This window comes from Calonectris borealis, chromosome 2 (genome assembly GCF_964195595.1).
Source record: "Calonectris borealis chromosome 2, bCalBor7.hap1.2, whole genome shotgun sequence".
NCBI lineage: Eukaryota > Metazoa > Chordata > Aves > Procellariiformes > Procellariidae > Calonectris > Calonectris borealis.
Genome location: NC_134313.1, coordinates 135,034,299 through 135,055,984, shown reverse-complemented (window position 1 = coordinate 135,055,984; position 21,686 = coordinate 135,034,299). Strand labels below are relative to the sequence as shown.

Below are 21,686 nucleotides of genomic sequence, written 5' to 3'. Positions count from 1 at the left end.
CTGTGGCACTGATTTGGTATTTCTGGTTGCCCCAAACGGTCTTGCTTTTTTGGCTTTGTTTTCGGCAGCACTCTGGCTAAGAAGCTCAAGCCTGGGGCCCCTCCGGTGCCACAGAAGCGGGGTGAACTCGTTTCCCACGCTCGCTCCCCTTCCCCTGCCGGCCCCGGGCACCGGGCGGCACGGCGGCTCCGCAGTGACGGGCACCCGGGCTCCCACGCCCGGTCCCGGGACACGCGGGGCCGGATGCAGAGCCCGGGGGCAGATCCCGGCTGCAGCCCGCGGGTGGGACTTGCCGGGGCGGCGGGGGCGGTGCGCGGGCTGCGGGGGCAGCGGCGGCGCCCGCCCCCTCGGTCCCGCCCGGCCCCGCCCGGCCGCGGCCGCGGTGCCCCTCCCGGGGCCTGGGCAGGCGGAGCGGGGCGGGGGGGGGGGACCGGAGCAGGCGAGGCGTGATCGCCCGAGGCCCCTCCTGCCTGCCGGGAAAGCCTTAAAACACCCCGGCGAGGCGCGGAGCCCCGCACTCGGGAGCCCCGACCCACGGGCAGAAGCGCCTCGCTGAGCCGAGAGCCGCTCCGCTGCAGCCGCCGCCGTGAGTGCCGCGACGGGGCGGGCTGGGGCTTGGCTTGGCTTGGCTTGGCTTGGGCTTGGCCTTGGGCATGGGGACGGACACGGACACGGGGCCGGGGCCGGGGGGCGCGGGGCGGCCCGGGCCGAGGCGCGCTGGGGCGGCCGCGCTGCTCCCGCCGTCGGGGCAGGTGCTGACGGTGGCTCTCCCCCATCCCACCCCACCGTGCAGATGCAGGGCACCGTGAGGCTGTGGGTGTCGGTGCTGACTTTCGCCCTGTCGCTGCTGGTCTGCCTGGGGACGCTGGCAGAGGCGTACCCCTCCAAACCGGACAGCCCCGGCGAGGATGCCCCTGCAGAGGACATGGCCAGATACTACTCGGCGCTGAGGCACTACATCAACCTCATCACCAGGCAGAGGTAGGCAGAGCAGCCCGGCCAGCATCCTCCTTTCCCGCTCCCCGGGCTGCCTTTTTCCTTGGCGAGACTCAGGGGTGGAAAGTGGGGTGCCCCCTCGCACCTGGGTGTCTTGCCCTGCTTCCCCACCGACACGGAGAAAGAAGTGGTGCACAGACTCCCTTTAGAGAGCGACAGCCATGCACCCCTGAGTCGCCTCTGGGTCTGGAGGTGAATTTCCACCATCCAAGTTGGCAGAAGGGGCAGGGGTGCCGATGCTGCCTCTGCTCCTTCAGCCCTTTCTAGCCCTGGCACAGGCTGGCAGGCAGGAGCATGAACCACAGGGCAGCATGCATGGGGAGAGCCCCCCAAAAGGGAGAGAAAACATAACTAACCTGGGAGCTGGAGAGAGTTAGATAGGGCAGTGGGAGCAGTTTCCCACTTCTGTTGCTGCCACCGACTCTAGTGAAGATTTTGATGAGAAAAAGCACCCCTCTAGCCTTGCTGAGGAGCTGTAGTAGTCCAGATGCTTTGTGGTTTGCCAGCTACTTCATGCAGGACTACCCACTTGTCCTAACAAAAACTCTCTCAAGACCACAAGCAAGAACCAAAGCCCAAGCTGAAAGAGAAAAGAGTGTGACCCGAACCAGCCTGGCTCTAAACTGGCTTTCTGGGGATGACTATGCTTGTTAAAGTAGAGGTAAAGGCTCCGTCTGAAAAAAGTGCAAATTATTATAAAAATCATTTTCTTTGTGAGCATCTGTCCAGTTTAGACTGTGTGATTAATAGAAGTTTCCTCTGAGGTCTCTGAACATTGCGTGACCCAGAAGAGCTTTGACATATTTATCTATTTGTTTAATATCAAAACCAAATGAGAGGTCTAAAATTAGGCTTTCATTTGTCCCTCTAGAAGTCTGAAGAATTAAATTAGAAGGGAGGCTATCATGTAACTGAGAGCTTTCCCAGCAAACCCATAACATTGTCTGCCAGTGCACTAATAGCATAACACAGATGAAGAGGCTGATAGAAATACAGTTCTTCAGTCCTGAACTTTTAAAGCAATATTGACAACTCGTTCATGTGTAGGGCATGCTTCTGTGTGATAGTCTGTGCTCAGATAACTTTTTGTCTAGATTACTGCTAAAATAATCTGATCCTCAAGTTCTGCCCTGCTGCCTTTTTCCCTTGCGTGCCGTGGGATCTCCAGGCTGGTCTCTCATCTTTTCTTTTGTTTCTTTAGTCTCTGATTTCAAAGGTGGTTCCTGTCCAAACCCAGGTCATATTTGAAAACAAACAAACAAAAGCCCCCAAACCAACCAAATGAAAACTCCTTCTGTGTTCAAACTCCACTTGCTTTAATGTTGACCGTGTAGCTTTTTTCTCATTTCTGGGGTGCAAGTACACAGCTCGGAGAGTGCGACTGCTTTCATTCGTTTGTGTGGCTTTGGGTTCTGAAATGAACCAAAATAGTTATTGTTGCTGATGGATGAAACAATGCAGAATTTAAATTTTGTTCTTCAGGTTTCACCTAGATTTCCCACCCATCCCCTCATATTTAAAGGGAACAGGATTGACCTGGAAGTACAAGAAAGTTGGCAGAAAAAAACACCACAATGGCAACTTCATGATACACATTGTAAAGTTGACTACATAGGCTAACTAAAAAAAAAAAAAAGGTGTGCTGTTTCCACCGTGTGGTAAATTAACAGTGCAGAAATGAAGTAATTGCCGCCTCCCTCTGGAAAGTTTAACTGAGCTCCTGGAGGTTCCCTGATTCAGCAGTGGCACAGTCACTTGCAAAATGAATCAGTAACTTCTGAAGCATTTTGGACTCGTCTAAGGATCATTTGGTCTGTTTCATCAGAGGTGCTCGAAGCTTTCTGTCTTGTTTCAGCTTTTTGCCTCTGCCTTTTGTGCTTGGTGCTGCTCGGGAGCCCTGTAACGGGGGGAGATGAGGAGTCTGGAGGCTCACCCTGCTCTTCCTGAGGGCATGTGACCAAGCTGTGCTTGGCCTCTCACCAGCTCTGGTGCTTGCAGCCTGGTCACTGTGCAACTGGTGAGACGGAGCAGTAAAAGCATGCTGGGAAAGGATAAGATTGATGCTTTTTTCTCTTCAGGTTCATCTGTCTAGTCTTGTTTGATGTTTTTGTGATTATGAATAACCTTTTGGCTCATCCTCCTGGCTTCTGCTTCTGACCTAACCAGAGCATTTGAGTATCATTCCCCTGTGAGCTAGTGTGACTCACAGGGTCTTCACCCCAGCTCCCATGAAGCTTCTTCCTTCCAGACCATCTTTCATTTCTTGTCTTTAGCCTTTGTCTGTGTGGCTACTTTGCTCCCTCTCTCCTTTGAGATCCTTCTCCTTCAGATCCATCTCACTTAGCTTTAGACATCTGTGCCCATCAGCTTTATACCTCTTTGAGGTTAGCTGAGGGAAACAAGTACTTGAAGGGTACAAGTCACCAGGCCTGTTTCAGACTTCTCATTTTGAATGAGATCCCTTGTTCCTTATGTGCCAGGTCTTTATGACGATAAAGAGAACCTAAGGTGACCAACACAGATGCAGACTCCTACCCTGCAGATGTCTGTGTGTCTTTGGATTAGTCCCACCTCTGTCCTCAAAACCGTCCTGTGGTCCTTGCCTCATACCCCTCTACTGCACTGTTCAGGGGGCTTTTATCAGAGCCCATCTTTCCTTGAATCGCTCCTCCTTCTGCTACTTGGTACTACCTGTACTCCCTCTTGCCAACAGGCCCTCTTCCTTTTGTCCCTTGTGGCTTGCTCTTGCATCTGTGGCTCTTCTGTGCTGTAGCAAAACAGTAAGGCCATTCCTGCTGGAAATGGCTTGAATCATAGGCAGGGCAGAGACTATGAAAGTCTGTCTGACTTAGGCAGTACTGATGCTCCCACTTCATGTCAACACCCTTTAATGTGGAAGGGAGCAGATCTTAAGGGCTTGGGTTTTTTGGGCAGTTTTCTGAATCAAGCCCACAAGATGCTTTTGAGATCCCTCAGCTCCCATTGCCAGCCTTGGGGATTTGACTCCCAATTTTTCATAGGAAGCTTTGAGATTTTGCTGAGTCTGAGATACTACGTCCCTAATCAGAATAAGTACGTTTGGTCTTCGATCCCTTTGACTTCAGCTGGAGTTGTGGGTTATCTGCATGCCCGAAAAAAGGCCTTGATGTCTCAAGCTGAGCGTAAAACCTATCATCTAGGTATTTTCACAAAACTTGGAGCCTCATTCTTTTAAAACAGCTATGATATTTGATAAAAGTGTTTCCCAAACAGCAAATAAAGGCCTGGCTTTCTGCGTTCACATTGTCTCAGAGCTGGGCAGGGTAGACAAGGAGCAAAGCATGAAGCAGCTGGAGCAAAGATATCCCAAGGCATTTGCTTCAGTAAGAAGACATTGACTTTGTCCATGACCTGTTTTTATTACAGCTGTAGCATAGTTGTTTCCCAGTGCCAAAATTATGGAGCAGACAGGAGGCTCAGGCATCTGACATAGAAAGAGCATCTGCTCCTTGGCCAGCCCAGTTGGTTGCAGTTGGCAGTTGCCTCGTGTGCAGCTTTGCTATGTGAGGACATGGTGGGTCCATCCAGCACAGGTAGCAGCACTGATCTAGCCAAGGCACTGAAGGGACTTAAATAAAAGGTATCTATCTCCCCAACACAGTCATCTTAATGATTTGTCCGAATCTCTGCACTCCGGAGAGCTGCAACCCATTTCTTATTCAGACAAAACTTTCCAAGAGATTAGTGGGAGTTCTGCCCAAGTGTAAGCTGTTGGAGCAAGTTGTTGATTTGTTAAATCGATTTCTTTAAAACAACAGCAAATTAGATTCCCCCTCAGTTGAAGTCCAGGTCACATACATATTAATTGGAATGGGGAAATAGAAAGAAAGAAATCCCTTTGTGGTGATGGAGTGCAAGGTATTTGATTCAGCATCATGCTTGATTGCGTTATTGTAATAGCATTTTACTATGTCTGGCTGGTTCTTTTCAGATACTTGCCTTCAGTCAGTTTAGATTAAGAAATTTACTTTAAAATTCTGAAACTGATGCTTTGTCTTTCTGTGGCACAGGTGATGTACTAAAATGATTAAGGCAATGTAAAAATACAACAAGTTGAATAAAATGATTGAAAAGTGAGATATATTTCCACTTTTCCGTAAGTCATGCCATCAACAGGTAAAACTGCTAGCTTTTGAAATATAGTTTGGGAAGGTTTTTTGGGGTTTTTTTGCCCAAAATTTAGATCAAGTTATTGGAGAAACATCTTGATAGCAATGGACAAAATCTAAGTCCTTAATTACACCTTTGATTTCTTTGGAATCAGAATTTCACTCAAGCGGCATTCGCAAAACTGTTATCTCTTAACGTACTTTGTGATTCAGGTTAGTTACATACACAAGTTACAAACCATGATCTTAATTCTTTCCAACCAATGGAGCGTTTGCTTATAGTTATCACTCTTAGGCTAATGAATCCTTATAGTGAAGAAGTGTCTGTAAAGCTGGCTGTTCATTGTCGATTCTGTTTTCTCAGGAAAAGAGAGCAAATTCCTTCCCAGGAACCAGGAATTGCAGTACTTTTAACTGTTGAACAATGTATAGTATCCAGCATTTAAAAAAAAAAAAGCAATAGAAAGACAGCTGCTGCAGAAATATAGGACAAAAGTACCCGGTGATATCCCATTTAATCGAAAAAGAACTCTGATTCAGAAAGTTTTCTCTCCCATGGCCACATACTTCAAAAGTGATGATTACCTCGGGGTAGCTCAGTTTTTATAACCTGATGTGCTATGTCTTGGGCAGCCCCAAATGCACTAGCTATCTTAAAAAATCTTGGCTAGTTCCTTGAATAATATGACATATCTGAGTTAGTTTTCTGTTCACTTAATAGATAAAATTGACTCCTCATTTACAATACAGTAGCATCTAAAACAATGCGAAAGTTAATGAGATGATGGAACTGGGTTTGTAGGCAGGAATGACATGCTCGGAGGTCACATCGTGCACAGCTTCCTCCCCCTTCCTCCATGCTCACATCAGTAAGGTGCAAGGCCTTAGGGTATCCAGGAACAGCCATCAAACTGAGAATAGACGGACTTTCTCAGTACTATCATGTAACATGATTATGGAAAAAATATATCCAAAGAAATACTGAAGAGTGAACATTTTCTCACATGGCTAGGTCAAGTTAAGTTAAAATACTTGCTGGAAAGTTGTCTTTATGTCTGCTCTATTCAGTTTTTCTGAAAAGATTTGTTTAATGATTCCATGCTTAGTCTTCATTTTTTAAAAACTGACATACAAAAATATACTTTTTTCTCTTTCTTTAGATATGGAAAGAGATCAAGCCCAGAGACATTGATCTCAGACCTGTTGTTGAGGGAAAGCACAGAAAATATTCCTAGATCCAGGTATGTATGAAGAAGTTTTGTGGTGGCTTTCACTTCTCATTTGGATTTAACAGTTTCATTTCTTATCCATAAATACGTTTCACAGGGAGAAAACATATGCCACCAACAGCTGAGTAAACATGTCCTGAAAAAACATTAATTCCTTTTTTGTTAAGAGCTAGCACCATCTATGAATGCAAGAAATGCCTTGCCAGATACAATATAGTCCAAACTCCTCATTTCCTGGTTTTGGGAGCGGGCCGTACCTGCTGTTTGGAGGAAGGGAAGCATTCCCACAACGCTTGCCCCTTACTGGTCTTTATTACACAGAATTGTACGCTGATGCCCGATGACAGATTAGAGCCCCAAAAATGGCATATTTCTACTCATTTGCTACTCAAACAGGTTTAAATTTTTCCTCTAAAGATGTGTGAGTGGTAAATATGCACATACGTTAACTTAAACGCAAATGCACGGTTATGACTGGTCTTTAAAGTACCGTATTTCACATTGGTTTTGTACCTAATATATTACAAAGGGAGAAAAGGCCTTTGTATTTCCATTAGCACTTGGTTTAAAATAACAGCGATGTTTCAAGCAACAGTGGGATTTCAAATGTACATACTGTATTTATCTAGTTAGGTAATGGCACTTTAGCTATAATGTAAGCTACTGTAGTAGTGACTGCAATTTACACAGCTAAAAGTAACTATGTTGAAGAAGTAAAATACAGGGGGGTTTTGTCTCATGAAAGAAAATACCAGGTTTAGTTTTGCTTACAATCGAGCATGAATGAGCTCAGTTTAAGCCCTTACTGATAGCCTGAAGTTTGCTGATAATACTTCTACTGCAGAAATAAATGTTTTATGCAGTAGTCATCTCAGGAGTCTACAAGCAAATGCTCTGCATTTTCATGAGCTGTGCAAAGGCACAATTAGACTAGTTAAGTACTTGAGCATAATAGTCTGTAGCACTGAACGTAGGGCATGAACTTGTCACTGAAGGGTGACCAAAATTTCTACTGCCATCGAGGGAGGTTGTCCGTGAGACTTGCGGTTCTGCGCATAGGGAGACCATTGACTTATGGTTTGATGACTAACCGCAGCTGAGGGGATGCAGTTTTCTCTGCAGATGCTTATGTAAAAAACTGCATGGAGTGCAGCGAAATGTATTAGACTATTTTGTGTTTGGTAATGACAAGGCAGAGCCCTCACATAATGGGAAATTTCCGCTGCCGTGAATTTGAGGCAACACACAGGGTAGTACAAAGTCTAATACTCTCTGTAATTTTCACCCCTTCATAACAAAACTTTATGGTTATTATTATTGTTTCAATAATGCTATTTATAACACACCAGGGAGCAAAAACTCATGAGCAAAATAACAAACTAGTCTGCATTTAAGATCAAGAATTGATGAGAAACAGATTTTTATTTCATACCCCCTATAACAGCACTTTAAACTGAGTATGGTATTTGTCATTCATCGATGACAATTGTGGGAGTACTGGGAACAATGATGTCTAGTTTCCTATGGATATGTTTTCTAGGATAAAACCCTGTATGGATTCTGAATCCCGCTCCAGCTTTTTCCTCCAAGTGAGGACATAATTAAATCCTCTTTCTAGCCAGTCCTGTGTTTCATGGCACATCGGGAACTTAATATCTCTGAGATATCTGTACCTCTCTCTGACTTGGTTGAAATTGTCCAGAGGGATTGAGAGCAGGTGGGGAAGCCGGGGGAGCCACGCAGGGGCGGGCATGGACACACAGCAAATACGCCCAGGTACGACTCGGCGGCCTAAGCCTTCCTCCTGGAGGAAGCCAGGCTGAATGAAGGAAAGGCAGGCTGGTATTATTCTGAACTTAAATTAACGAAGTATATGTTTTAGAAATAGTTATATACACAGCCAGTTACGGAGCAGATGTGATTTGCACTCAGTGAATCAGTGAGAGAGAGACACACTTCATGAGTTCTCAGGAACGAACTTTGTAACTAAACGTTGAGGTATTAATAAACAACTAAACTGTATTCAGCTTGGCTGGCCTGGTTTGACATTTCACTTTTGCTGACTAATATATGCCCCAAAGTATTTTGCAGTCTAGGTGTATGTCTGGCCATATAAAGAAGGTTTAGAGAGATTCTTATAGAAACCAGTTAAAATACAGGAAGTTAAGGAATAAAAAAAGGAGACACCTTGACCTGAGTACAAATAAGTTCTTATGACAAAAACATGTGATGTGGCATGTTTCTTGTCGAGCCTGTGGAGTCATGAGAAAACCTTTAAAACTCAGTAACAGGATGCTACTACTGCCCCTTTAGAAGTTAGGTGTCCAGGCTGCCTTTGCAGTCAATCGCAGGGATGGGTATCTCCAAAATGAGCCTTCCATCTGAAAATGGGCAGGATCAATTGCCCTCTCAAGGTGTCAGTGTCTCCCCAGTGACTGTGAAGGAAGACTAGATGCCCAACTTTTAGATGGCAAAAATTATGGCAAATGCATTTCCCCTAGTCTCTCTCCATGTTCTCCACTTGCTGACTTACTTGCTGTGTAGACAGAACAGCTGTTTGCAAGCAGAGGACCTCTAGATCAAATCCTGCCCTCAGCACCCCTTTCAACACATATTTCAAATGTTTGATATTGAGCAGCGGAATACCACAATAATATTTTAGGAAGGTGGCTGTGGGCTTCAGTTTTGTTTGAAGGTGGTAACAGCATGACATGTGGGGTTTTGTTTTGGTTTTGTTTTTTTTTTTTTTTGGCTCAGTGAATTCTCTTTGGAAACTGTTTACTCCTGAATAAGAGCAAAAAAAATCTCTATTTGTATTTCAACATATCATAGTTTTCTAGCTGAATTTCATTAAGTGCTTCTTAATGGCATAAAGCAGCTTTGCAGTGAGTCTCAGTGGTGTAAAACACACACCCTCTGAGCAGCAGTATGGAGGGGCAAGTTCTGGTGCCAAAGTATAGACATTTGGCCAACCAGGATGCCTCTGCTTTGATGGGAGTTACATATACAATCTTCAACTGCAAATATGCATATGTATTCCTTATTGCTGCTATTATTAAAATGAAAATTTTAGGTAGTTCTAACTTTGGATTTTTCAAAAGGGGTTTTAAAATGTGTTTAATGGGTTTTTTTATTCATAATATGTATTGCAGGTTTGAAGACCCTTCGATGTGGTGATGGGATTTTCAACACACCTTCCTAGTTTTCAGTTCATACTCCACGCCTCTGAAGCAAATCATAGCGTCATTCCCAGTGCATGCAGCCATTGTACTGAATTCTGTAGAGTTTTTCCTTCATCATATTTGTATATACCTTTATTTAAATAAATTATTTGTGCATTCGAAAATATAATGTACTAAATGAAAACAAGCAACCCTGTCATTGGTATAGCAAAGAGTTGTTTTAAACTATTAAAACTGAATTATAACCTCCCTGCAGTCTAAGGTCGTACGGACAACAGTAGTGTCACAGTTATTACAATAATTAGTGTGCAAAGTAAGATAAAGGCATCATTTATTGTAGCCTCAAACTCAGCTCAGCTGCTTGATTTATACAAAACTGTTTAAAATAATTTATTGCAGACTACATAATTTAGGAAAATAGTGTTCTGGGAGGTGATTTTTCATAATCACCATACTAAAAACTTACTTAGTACTTACATTGACAAATGTGTTAAAATGAATAGCATTTTCAAAATACAAAGGAATAAGTCACTGCTTAATTCTGCTGACTCCTCAAAACTGGTTTGAAGCTTGGCTGTAAGCCTGAATTAGGAATTTTAAATGAAACAGATGCAAGATCTTTGTTTTGGCAATATGCCAAGCAGCAGAAAACAATATCTAAAGTAATTAATAAAACAGGACAAATCTACAGCTATTTGTGTCAGAAAAGAGATGTTTAACATTGCCTAAGGGCTTGTAAAGGAGCACACTGATAAATCGCAACCCTTTGGGTACCTGCACTCTGAGCCTCTCTCATTTGGAGTCATTCATGGTTTCTGTTTCCACCACGAGAAGGTACCTGGAACAGGGACAAGGAGAACTGTCTTCAGGTTTTCATTTTCTTTTTTTTTTTTTTTAATTTTATTTTATGAATTTCATCACTAGCCTAATGAGAGACTTGGACACAAGGACCTCTGAAGAAACCCTTGAAGTTTTTATTCAAAGTAACCTAACATAATGGCAGCACGTTACCGTTGTTCTTAAGTGGTTTAGTTCACAGATATGTATCTTGCAGTATGGCCAGGACCCACGCTGGGCGTGACACAAATGCTGGTCCTTGGTTCCTGATATTTAGGCATAACTTCTTTTATTTAGACACTGTGACTAAACACTGGGTAATAAAGCACATAAAAAGTTCCAAATAGGAAAAGAATCAGTGTGAAGGTTTAATGTATTTACATCTCATTCCCGCTTTTCAAATGTTTCCTCATGGCTGTTGCCCCCAGGAGAGATGCGTCAGTGCAAGTAAGTTCCAGATTTCTATAAATGCACGCTGGGTGCGTTCGCAAAGCGGTACCAGGTTCCCAGGACGCGCTACCTTTTGTGGTTACACTTTCTTCAGTAAAGCAGAACATATTTTTTCCTTTTCATAAAACACTTGGGTGTCATTGGAATGGGCAAATTTTGCTTTCAGCAGCAATACTTTCACTTACAGGCTTGGTGATGGGTTCCACAGTGCTACACATGAAATTGTGAGGATTAAGAGCAGTGTAGGATTACAAAAATGTTTGGGGCCCCTGGTATAAACTATTGCCACCCAAGGCAGTAAGTGACGATGTTCAGAGGGACTCTGGGATGGACACAGCTTGCTGGGGCTAGCAGAAGTCCATCAACCACAGGCCAGGACCTGCTGGGTTAGAGTCCAAGTTCAAAGTTCTGCTTTGAATAATTATTAAAATGAAAATTGGAAATTAGTGAGGTATCTGCTATATAATATCTCTAATTCTTGGCAATTCCTGGTATCTATATATATATTAATGACCATGTAAATGATAAAATCAGTAGATGATAAACTAAACTCATTTTGCTTAGTACTATCATTACAAATGTGCCTTAGTGGAGAAAGACAGAGTTAAAGGAGAATTAGTGCATGCTAATTGCTCGTGCTGAGCTGTTCCACTCAATTACCTGAGTTTTCTTGAACTTCAGGAACACCCATCTGTATAGAAAAGCTAGAAAAATCTAAAAAATGCCAGATTTATTACCTCATGAGCTGTCAAAGACAGAAGCAAGGCAAAGCACTCACACAATATTTATCCACACTGTGCTACGATTTTCTTTCTAAAACCTTCCTGTGTTCTCTGTGGCAGACACAATGTTGCTGTAGAAGTCCAGTGTGCTTAGCGTTTACCTTCCTTGTGTATCTCATATACCACTCTTGACAGGCCGGGACTTTGAAAGTATTGGATCAGCTCTCCAAATGGCAGGATAGACTTAAAAAAAGGAGCTGTGAAATGAAGATAAACACTAGATTTGTTTGGCATGGCTTCTGCATTTTGACTTTAGAGTTAACCTTTTAATCTTTTTCTATCTAACCATGAGAAATAGAGTCTTGTTTCTAAAACAAAGACTGAAATTTATGTCAGAATCTGAGGAAGCGCCAGGAAAAACAACAAGAAGTGAGAACCATAAAAGTAGGCGATAGTATTTTCTCCTTTATTTATTGTGGGTTTGAAATCATGAGGAATGTACATAGATAGGTGTAAAACATTTAAAAGACTGTCCACCTTTACCTTTGGCACTTTCTGTAATATGTCTCAGTTATGCCCAACTTTGATTTAACCAAAGAGGGGATCTAGATGATCTGATGTATCTTCTCTTCTAGGAGAGGAAATTATCTTTAACCTTTTCCCTCTCCACCTCTAGAAACCCAGCCCATTGCAATGCTTTCAGCTCTGAAAGTCATCTGTGCCGAAAGACACAAATTCCCCGGTCCTCCTCTGATGGGTATTTCCCTTCTCCCTAGCCATGGAGTGAAACGTTGTCCCTGTGACGGGTGTTGGACCAAATTGGGATGGTGTGGGTGCCCTCTGCCTTCCCGCTGGCCAGCTGCTGTCCCCCTTCCCTGGTGAAGGGGAAAGAGCCGCCTGTCAAGCTGAATTTTCCTCACTTGTCATCTGAGAGGTGGCATGAAGAGAGCATGCTTTGGAGGCATGAAGAGGGCATGGACAGCCTTCTGCAGGCAGGGCAGCTTTGCTTTGCCAGACCATCCCAAACATAGGGGATCATGACTGATCAGGGAGAAGACATCCCCACTGCAGCCAGAAGAAGCGGGGAAGCAGGGAGGTGCTGGTGGTGTAGAACTGGAGAGGACAAGGGCAGAGAAGATTTGGGGAGTGGGGGGTTGTGCTGGTGACATTACAGTAGCAGCTAAGGTAGGAGTGATCTTGATAGATGGTCCTGGCCCCAAAGCAGACCCTGGATGTAGCAGCACTGGTTGCCTCAGGCAGGCAGCTGCTCTTCGGCACGGGGATGAGGAGGGCGGCAGGAGACTCACTGCAGAGCCCCAGTGCTCCCTCATGGTGCCCCAGGGTGGGCATCGCATTGTGTTGGGGTGAGGTGGGATTTACCTGGTAGCTGGCAAATAAATACCAAGTTTCAGCTGCAGTATCAAATGTTTTCCATAGTGGTTTGGACCATCTTCCCACGCTTTGCTGGCCCCTCACCCTGGTGCGTAGGGTGAGGTGCCCAGCAGCACTCAGCACATGTGGGAGGGGGATTTTGAAGCTGAACTGACCGTCGCTCTGTGTTTCCCGTGGGATTGCACCTGCTCTTGCATGGCCACACAACCTTCAGGAGCGCCAATGTAGATCCAACACAGGATCCTTGGGTTATCACCTTATGACCATTAGCCACTAGAAGTCCGCAAACATTTTAAAACAAAATTCAGCAGAAGACAGGCCAGAATCTGTTGTGACAGAATCTCTATTTGTCTTGTGAAATTTTCCTGTGAAAAGCCGAGGTCAGAAGATGAGAAACAGCAGAATACCAGGAATGAGCTGCCATGGCTTTGTAATGCAAGAGTTGAAAAGAGAACATGCCTCCTTTACATTTCCAAACCAAGCTATTATAAGACGTGGGTGCTCTTAACTTTCCTTTGTACAGATGCTTTATAGCACCCCCTCCCTTTTCCCCAAAAAACCCTTTGGATTAAAAAAACACAACCAACAAACCTAGTAAGAATAGATTCCTTTCAGAAAGGCTTTCATTTTTCAAGTGTTAGGAAAAATCTTATTAAGAAATATTTCCTAGAACATCTTTTCTTTCATTAATTGGTGTTTTCTTTTGAAATGAAAAGCATTGCAGGTTTTGATTACTTTCAAGGTTCAGTTCAGAATATTCTTCTCTAAATGGTAACCGAGAGGAAAAGATGCCATCGTCTTCCTTCCCACTCTGCACAACTCAACTGTTTCACAAACTTTGAATAACGGTTGCTGGGCATTGATAGTATTCTAGTGTTATTGAGCAAGATATTTAAATGAATATTTTCTAAAATTAAATCCAAAACCAATTTTACGGTTACTTTTTTTTTTTTTTTGGTCAAGGAGTCCAAATCTGTCTTGAGATCTGCACAGTGTGTGTCTAGGAATAAGAAAAGGTAAAGCGTCTCCTGGGACTGCCCCCATTTGTAGATACTCAGCTCTGAGAAACACCTTTCATGGGTGTGAAAGTGTAGCCCTTAAAGGAGATATGATTTGGCAAAAAGCAAGTGGTTTATATCAATCCCCATGCTGCCATCTAAACCAGACAGATCTCAAAAGCAAACCAAAGCTATGGCAGCTATACAGTAGCGGGATGTCTTGTGTGTGAATCAAATAGGTGGATTCGGACCAAAGAAAAAGAGTTTCCATATGGATTTCAGTGAAGTCAGAAAACTAAATGCAAAATCTATCACTTTGGGACAGCTTAAGAGCCTGGCATACTTCTCAAGCGCCCCCGAGTTATAAATCAGTGTCTGGCTTCCAGTCAATGTTTCACGAATTCTGGATTATCACATCACAATTTGAAATTATGTCAGATCTGGCTGTTTAATTTTAGTATTTAACAATGGTTTCCTGTTAAAAATTATCAAAGAGTAATTTAACACACACAGTAATGAAAATTTAAAAAAACCCCTCTAGCTTTGTTTTGGTGGGTTAGTACCCTGAGTGAGAAATTGCTACCGAGTGGAAATTGCCTAACTAATGCAGCAGTTCGTATCAGGCCAGTGTATTTTATTTATCTGGCTGTATTGTTATCAGCCATTTATTTTTCTGTATTACAGCAGCACCTGGAGACTCCAGATATGGGGCTCATTGTGCTCCAGTCTGTAGGACCATAATAAAAAAATACGCCTAAACTAGAGAGATATTCCATTCACACGGAAAGAAAGAAAGTGAGAGGAAACTCGGGCTCATAAATAAATATGGTAAGTAGGTTATAGTGGCCCTACTGTGCCTGCAGACTTCTCCTTATAGACTCTTTGATTACAGCAATTAAGAATGTGCTATAAAACAGGTAGTGCAACGTTATCTTGTTTCCAGTTAATATGTGTGTTTGCTAGGCTGTTCCTCATCTAAGTTATTTGCTTTTCTCTAATGACCAGATCTTTGCCAGGCCCACAGACCTTCCAAGCTATATTTAGCCTAGACCGACGAGCAGCTCCTGCCTGCCAGTGACGGACACCCAGCTCCAGCCTTGCACTTGCTGCAGACCATGAACTCCCACTACACTCTGACTAAATTCGAGATTTTAAACACATCCCAGGGCAATCCCGTCCTGAAGGCAAAGGGTGAGCCTGCCGCTCACTTTAGCCTCAGCCTGGGGCCAGGCTGTGGATGCTGATTACAGAGAGTACCACTACCAGGCTGTTCTGGTAACTGGGTGTACCCTGAATCGGAGAAACTGGCTGGAGATAATTGTTGTGCATGATTGGTTTTAGCCTATCCTGAGATTATTACTGCTGGTTGTTTAGATCTAGGGTCATTTTTAGAATTTGGGTTAAGGTAGGGTTGGACCTGCGTTTTAGACAGGTTAGTCTGTAGTGTGTGACAGCAGACTTATTCCTTGTCCTTGATTGTTAGATGCTCTGCTGTGCACATGAAGTGCTCTTCACAAGGGCTCTTTGGGTAATGGGGAAGAAGAGCAGGCACTGCAGGTGATGTCTCTGCCTGGAGCCCTGTACAGGGCCAGCAGCCAGGACAGATAACGAGGACAAAACCAGCAAAACTCCTGAATTACCATGGGCTTCCACAAAAGAACCTGGACCAGATGATCCAACACACTTATGTGCCCAGACATGCAGATGGATGACCAGTGGATTTTTTTAAAGAACCCTCTTGCCTAACTCCTAATCATCCATGACTGCTTAAATGCACAGGAAAATCCTGCAGGCTACCTCAAGCCATATGGTTGCACCTAAAACCACAACAAGCTTTGTGGATTTAGGATCCACGTTTTGGACTCTCACACAGAGAGTGGTGGTCAGCTCAGAAGATTTCAGACTTTCCGTTGATCTCATTTTCCCGTGCACTGGCTAGAGGGTCCCAGGCCGTGGGCTGCTGATGCCGTCAACATCTCTGCCTCTGAGGTGAGAGTCTCAAAGCGGGAGGATGGAACGCCTCTCCTATGAAGAAAGGCTGAAGGAGTTGGGGTTATTAAGCCTGGAGAAGAGAAGGCTTCGGGAAGGCCTATCAGTACTTAAAGGGGGCTTATAAGAAAGATGGCAGCAAACTTTTTAGCAGGGCCTGTTGTGACAGGACGGGGGGCAATGGTTCTAAACTAAAAGAGGGTAGATTTAGACTAGATATAAGGAAGAAATTTTTTACAATGAGGGTGGTGAAACACTGGCACAGGTTGCCCAGAGAAGTGGTAGATGCCCCATCCCTGGAAACATTCAAGGTCAGGTTGGACGGGGCTCTGAGCAACCTGATCTAGTTGAAGATGTCCCTGCCCACAGCAGGGGGTTTGGACTAGATGACCTTTAAAGGTCCCTTCCGACCCAAACCATTCTATGATTCTATGATTCTATAAGTGCCTTTGGAAATGTGGCTGGTGGTATCCCACCTTTGAAAAAGTGGAATTGATGGGAGCAGGAGAGCCATGAGATGTCCTTGCAGATACAGCTGATGGTGACTAATACCGAACATGGCTATAACAGCCTGCTCACGGCAGCTTTCCCGGCAGGCTGTAAATCAGCAGCCTCTCCCAGAGGTACAAGGGTGTGAAAAGCTCTTTGTCAAAGAAATATATTTGTATCAATTAAGAATGAGGGTTTAGGAGACTCTATGCTAAGTAGGTGACTGGGTCTTTAAGAGATCTTTCATACCTCTCTTTCCACAAGTTCCTGCGTCCCATTTTTAAGCTTCTTTTCCTTTAACAAGCACCTTTTTAGTTTTTGTTCTTGGTTTGCTTTCTTTTATATGGAGGAAAAGAAGGACTGCAATTTGATGTTATTCTGCATTTATGATGCAAACTATTCTCATAGCCAGGCATGATTTTCTTGAATTTATCCATTCATTCACCCTACCATGTTTCTGACGATTACTGTGGTTCAGCTGTCTTCCCCACTGGAGTCAGCTGGAAATACCATCTTCCCACACACACTTTTAGAAATCCTGTCCCATCAGTAATGGCACAGAATTTTTTTTTAAAAACAATTGCTCCAGTACTTGTTTCACTGCATTATAAAACTTGAAGGTGGATTCTAATTAAGTCATCTAAACCAGGAAATAAACTATTAATTAAATATTAATAGTCCAAAGGCTTGGACACTTTCTGGTATGGTCAGCTTCTTCTAAGCAGGAAGAGTCAAAGTTAAATGATCAGATCAATCAGAAATGTTAACTCACTTTTAATGCATTCGTATTTGAAACATTTTAACTTTGACCTCGGTTGTTTGCTGCTTTCAAATCAGCTATCAGAAACAGCAGAAAATTACTGACTTTTGACATGAAGCTTTGCATTGCTGCACCAGGACCTTAACTTAAATCTGCTTTTAAAAGATGAATTGCATTTAGAACTGTTTAAAAATGCATCTTAAATTGGCTGCCTTATCTGTCTTAGCCAGAAGTACATTTTACATTTCTCCACAGGCGAACGGTGGTACCCAGTTCCGTCGCAGCCCGGCACACGTCAGTGACTGTGCTTCAGCGCTCGTGGTGACTGTCACAACAGCCCGCAAGGACTAAAATATATTTCCTCTATCGTGAGTCAGACCGGGTATTAATAATGAGCTGCATTTAAGTGGGAAGAAATCGTTTCTCATTTCATTTATCAGTTCTGATTTACCAGCTTCTTTAAAAAAAAAAACAACCTAACCCCCCTGAAAATCACCTGCAACAAAAAAGGGGTTCAGCCTTACGCTCTGACAAGGAAATGAGTTGAGACAATGTGCTGCTATATTTAAATTTTCTTACGCGTGTTTCTCCCTGACCAGGTGTTAGTCCAGGCACTCAGTTAATGTCGCTTCTCTTCGTGTCACCTTCCGTCTCTCCTTAGACTGTTAACACCTTTTTCCTCCTTTATATCATTTGATAGGGAATCTACCCCAAACTTCAAAGCTTTTCAAAGGGGCATTGGCTGTCCCCACGCCAAGTCACACAGAAAAATATCTGCTACCCTACAGCAGAACAACCACACGTGCAAAAATACAAGCCCTTCCTCTTGAAGGGTACCTGAGGGTATATAGGTACATTTCTGCTTTAAAATGTAGTTAAGGTACCTTAGATTGATGTTTCTCATTTCTTTACCAGCTGGAGAGCTATTATCCAAGCGAGGCTGGCTTACAGGCATCGCATTTACCCAGCTCTGCCTTCCCTGTTCATCATCACACGGTTGCTAACAAAGAAAGCAGTTTTTATATGGAAAATGTGTATTTCTATTGCACTTTTTTACCTCTTTTAATGTTACTTAGAAGTAAGAAGGGCTGATCATGTGCTTTTGCCAGCCACACAAGTTTGTATGCTAAAGCTATGTTCTTTAAACTTGAAGTACCTTACTCCACCTACAGTGCAATAGGGTGGGCTTTTCCCTGGTACCGTGACCCCCCAGTTGTGCCTCTCCTTTGAGAGCTCTGCTTAGACATCTCCCTGTCAAACTTGCAGTGTAATGACAATTCCCATTAATTGATCTGATTAGATAATGTGAGGTAAAGCTAAATCAGATGATAGAAAAATTGCCATTTGGAAATATCAGAAATGAATGTATTGATGGGATTTTTTAAAAAAAGTGTTTGTAGAGGATTTTACCATAGGTCTTGGGTGAATGGAGATCTGTGTGCTACATCAAGCAGTAATTAGGGACCTGTGTTTGCCCCTTTTCACTATGGTGGGAAGTGGCTTATAGGTGAACACTGAGTTGTGACAGTTGCCAGCTGGAGCAGAGAATCAGCTCCTTGTTGTACTGGATCAACATAAGGTGGCTGCTTTACTATCTTAGCAAGATTTTGGCTTAGTCTCCCTATGGGAATTACAAATTCCAGGCAGCTGGCATCAGAAAGGTGCATGGATAACTTTGATTAATGCAAGTTGCTAGCAGCTTTTTGCAATTCAGAGTGAAGACTGTGGCGGGGGCTGGCAAAGGTCCTCTGAGCTTTAATACAACACGCAGCCCATCGCTGACCAGCAGCTGTTCTGGTCGTGAAACCTTGTGAGCAAAACCCCACTGGAGCTCACAGAGAAGTAAAAAATTATTCTAAGAAACCATTATGTCCTGTGATTTTCAGGGAGCACACGTCTTTTTGCCTATGTAAATTCAAAGGGGGGACATTTCATTTAAAGAGAGTCAGCAAATACCAAAGATGAAACGAGACTAAACGTGAACTGGGGTTTCATCCTCAAGCGGCCACCAAACTACTGGCAGGTCTGAGGGACAGCAACAGGTATCAGACCCTTCCCTTGCCCTTTTCCCCCATCTTCTTCCTCCTTCTGTGCACCTAGTTGGGCCATAGCGCCCAGGTAGCACCAGTGTCTACATTCATGTGGATTTATGAAAATCATGGGAATAGAAGAACATCACCAGTCAATTAGTCACTTCATCTTCCTTTCTCAGCAAGGATATGTCTAGCTGCATGTGAAGGAAACTGGGAAATGCATGCCTAGGTGCCCAGGCAGGAGCGGCTTGTAAAAAGACCTGACCTGCTACTTGCTAAAATACCTTCTTGGGTTTTAATTCTATATAGTGAATGGGGAAAGAGGGAAATGGGAGCTGCTTCATGATTTGGGCATTCTCAGCTGGAAGACAAATGTTTCTATTCTGCCTTCTTCCCCAGCTCCGTGTACGCTTTTGGTAAGTTGTAAAGAAAGGACTCCAGAAATTTTTCTGTATCAAATCCATGCTAGCGCATGAAAGGAAGCTGTACACAGCTCTCACCTCACCAAAACGGCTCAGCTGACCAAGCCCGGACATTCAGCGTCCAAACTGGGACTGCTGCTGAATCCCTATGGTTTGTCAGTAATGGTAATACCAACTCCTGTTCTCACACCTCGGGTCACTGGATTTTTTGGACTATTCTACAGTGTGGAAGTAAACATCACCAGAAAAGCTGTACTGAAAAGCACAAAAGCAAAAGCCACAGCACCCCAGATAATCAGTACGCGTGCTCTGAAAAGAGCATTTCTTTCTTCTGTGGATCTCATGTGGCTGGTTTGCATGCTAAGAAGATAGTGTGTAAAATAATGGGATTTTTGCTTTTTTTTTGTTTATGTTACTGTTTGCTTACTAAAATAATTTTGTACAATAAAATAAAGAATAAAACCCCAGTGGGATCATTCAGTGAATCAGCTAGAGGAAAACATATTGGCATACCTCAGGGTTTTTATGCCTCTTTCTTAGCCCATCTAGCATAGCCCGCTATTAGAGACATAGCACTAAATTCAACTGACCATTTCTAAGTCTTGTTGTAGCAATTCCTGTCTCTGTCTAGGTAAGCAGTTCCATTAATACCGTGCATGCTCTGTCTAAAAGGCCCTGCTTTCTTCCCATCTCTTCTCTAATAAGTGCTGATTTGAAAAGTACAACTCAGGAGAAGAATATAAAGCATAAAACTGACCTCTCACCGGGCTGTAACATAAATGGCATTGGGAACATTTCCGTGATGAAGAGATGCTTCCAGAAAAACAGATGTAATGGCATATAAAAGCCACTTTATGATAATTTTACATGCCCTCGACTATTCAGCATTCTGATGGACCCTAATGGGTATGAAACTGCATCGCATGCTGTGGAGATCTCCTTTGCAACCTAAAGGTTTCAATAACAGGATACCTGAGACTTGTATTTAAAAAACCCTTCCCCTGACATGTAGTGGATTTAGGTTTTCTTGGGAAGAACCTCTTAGGACTCCCAGTCTTAGAAATTATGGACTTGAATTTCACTTACACATTGATGTTTTCTCCTTTTACATTTTTACCAGGGATGGCCCAACACCCATTCCTTTTCTGCTTTGACCGAAGGCTGGACCTGCTCTGCCCAGGTCTAAAACTGCTCCGTGCTCAGTGGAGGCAACAGCTCGGCTGCCCTGCGGGGTCCTGAGCGCGAGGGTAAGGGGCACAAGCAGGCAGAGAGGAGTGTGCGGGGAGAGGGGCGGAAATTTCGGTTTCACCCCTCAGTCCCTAGTTGATCTGACGCCTCAGAGGCTGCTGAAGAAGAGGTATTTCGGAGGAGCAGGGTGGAACGAAGGGACAATGCAGCATTTCCCGGGGTGGGAATTGTTTGAAGAGAGACCACAGACCTGCAGCTCGCTTGCCAGGGAACTGTCAAAGCCAATATGGCTCCCACCCCAGCAGCGAAATGGTGAAAGGCAGCCGAGTAGGCAGCCAAAAGTAAATTTTACACAACTTCAGGGTGGGTATAATAGACGCAGCCCATCAGTGCCGGTTCAGCTGGCACAGCACCACCAGTCAGCGCTGCACTGGGCAGCACCAGGTGATCCGCAGGGGGTACGCTCCCCCCCCTTTCTGGGTACAGTGTGGTGTATCTACTGCCACAGACATAATTAGATCTAATTGTCTTTATGCTTGCATGAAGTAGGATTTTTGCAAATCCCCCCATTATCAGCTGCCTGCCTGGAGAAAAAAAAAAACAGTCAGCTCACAAACCTGAACATTTTTGGTGGTGACATTACTGCAAGTGATGTTAACAGGATCTGGATGTTACACCTCACTGGCCAGTGAGTAGATGGCATATTTTGGTGGATTTACTCACTTCGTTTGTGCCCCTTAATGAAGGGAATGTGATCAGACGTTTCTTCTGTGTTGTTTAGAGAAAAGCTCGAAGGGAAATATTTGGAGAGTGCAATGACCTATTAAGTTGCCTGATTTGCGGCTGCAGCT

General features: G+C 43.9%; 1 protein-coding gene across 1 annotated transcript; it reads left to right on the top strand.

Moving 5' to 3' along the window:
* Positions 1–514: 514 nt before the first annotated feature.
* NPY (neuropeptide Y) lies at positions 515–10,740 on the top strand. The gene is made up of 4 exons (XM_075140766.1): positions 515–586; positions 794–981; positions 6,305–6,385; positions 9,526–10,740. Exons 2-4 carry the CDS (start codon positions 794–796, stop codon positions 9,548–9,550), a joined length of 294 nt encoding a protein of 97 aa, XP_074996867.1. The 5' UTR covers positions 515–586; the 3' UTR covers positions 9,551–10,740.
* The last annotated feature ends 10,946 nt before the right edge of the window (positions 10,741–21,686 follow it).

Coding starts and splice junctions, on each gene's coding strand:
- NPY (XM_075140766.1), top strand. CDS start 794: ATGCAGGGCACCGTGAGGCTGTGGGTGTCGGTGCTGACTTTCGCCCTG. Junction 982..6,304: donor AACCTCATCACCAGGCAGAG/GTAGGCAGAGCA, acceptor CTCTTTCTTTAG/ATATGGAAAGAGATCAAGCC. Junction 6,386..9,525: donor GAAAATATTCCTAGATCCAG/GTATGTATGAAG, acceptor TATGTATTGCAG/GTTTGAAGACCCTTCGATGT.